This window comes from Thamnophis elegans, chromosome Z, assembly GCF_009769535.1.
Source record: "Thamnophis elegans isolate rThaEle1 chromosome Z, rThaEle1.pri, whole genome shotgun sequence".
NCBI classification, from domain to species: Eukaryota; Metazoa; Chordata; class Lepidosauria; order Squamata; family Colubridae; genus Thamnophis; species Thamnophis elegans.
In genome coordinates this window covers 111,574,619-111,576,321 of record NC_045558.1, presented here as the reverse complement: position 1 = coordinate 111,576,321, position 1,703 = coordinate 111,574,619, and the positions used below count along the sequence as shown (strand labels likewise).

The window sequence follows — 1,703 nt, the reverse complement described above, 5'->3', positions numbered from 1 at the left end:
ATGGATAATCAAACCACAGTGCCTTACTTTTTGCTCCTGGAATTCTCAAAAAGTTGGCATTTGCAGATTTTACATTCCTTTTTATTCTTTGTGTTATATTTGTCAACTATAACAGCAAATCTTCTTATCATCTCTGCAGTAGCTTTAGATAATAGACTGCATAGCCCCATGTATTGGTTTTTGATGAATTTGGCTGTGCAGGATCTGGCCTCAGTTTCTGTTATTGTTCCAAAATCCATAGTGAATTCCCTCATGGACACTAGACACATCTCTTACTTAGGATGTGTGGCCCAAGTCTTTCTCTTTGTTTCATTTGCAGCTTCTGATTTCTCCCTCTTGACAGTCATGGCATATGATCGGTATGTTGCCATTTGCAATCCACTGCACTATGAGATGGTGATGAATTGGAAAGCCTGCACTGAAATAATAATTTTAGTGTGGATTATAAGTCTTCTCTATGGAACATTGCATACCACTGGCACTTTTTCAATCCTTTTTTGTTCTAATGTTGTCAACCAATTTTTCTGTGAAATTCCCCATTTACTAAAACTATCATGCTCTGGTTTCAATCTAATTGAGATTGGAGTTATTGTGGTGAGTATCATTGTAGGAATAGGTTGTTTTATTTTTATTATCATATCATATGCCATGATTTTCAAGGCTGTACTAAAAATCCCTTCTGAACTAGGGAGACAAAAAGTCTTATCAACCTGTATTCCACATCTGACAGTAGTGTTTATGTTTTTATTAACTGGATTTTTTGGCTATTTGAGGCGTCCCACTAACACTCCATCACACTTAGATTTTGGGTTGACTGTTCTATATTCCCTTCTTCCACCCCTGTTCAACCCAATCATCTATAGCATGAGAAATAAGAATATCATATTTGTTCTTTCTAAACTCTTGAGATTCTAAAAAAATGTTTTAGTGCTACCAGGTTTTCTCAAAAATAACACAGGATCTTATTTTCTTTTGACCCCTAAAATAAGCACTTGGCCTTATTTTCAGGGAGGTCTTATTATTTTTGTGGTGTAGGAAGCAGCAAGCATGGTCACCTCATGGCTGCTGCTATGTTGCAATATTTTTGTGGAGGGCTTATTTTCAGGGAAGGGCTTATTTTAGTCCATGCACTCCAATGCCCAATTAGGCTTATTTTCTGGGGAGGTCTTATTTTTGAGGAAACAGAGTATTTATATTCTATTCAACAGAAATTTATATTTCCTGTCATTTCCTTTACTTCTTTGACTAAAATAGTGTTAGAAATGGAGACATAGCTTCATCTAGAAGAATTGAATTCTGGTAGTTGCTCAGCAAAAATCCTGCATTCCTAGTTACTATCAATTCACTTTATAGATGCTAAATGTAGATGTCTGGCAACTTCTGACATGCCACAACTTGACAAATCCCAATTTAATGAAGTAAGGATCAAGATACAATGTTATTATGGAAAAAATCTGCAACAAAAGGAAAGTTTAAATTATGTGGTCTATTTTTCCCAGTAGTTTCCTAAGTGAATTGGCTTCCCCTTTAATTCTTCAACATAATATGGCTAGTTAAAGCTTTAGTTTTTCCACAAGTACACAGGATTCTACCTTCTTCTCTCCTTAAATGGTCATTTGCACATACATTTTGATATTTTGCACCTTTGAGTCAGTCTTAGTTCCTGTGTCTTCTTGCACAAGTCCATGCATTTTTCTTGGCAA

The 1,703-nt window shown here is 35.6% G+C and overlaps 1 protein-coding gene across 1 annotated transcript; it reads left to right on the top strand.

Annotated features, from left to right (window-relative positions):
* LOC116522873 (olfactory receptor 14A16-like) lies at nucleotides 1–915 on the top strand. Its single transcript, XM_032237950.1, has one exon. It carries the CDS (start codon nucleotides 1–3, stop codon nucleotides 913–915), a length of 915 nt encoding a protein of 304 aa, XP_032093841.1.
* Nucleotides 916–1,703: the final 788 nt, after the last annotated feature.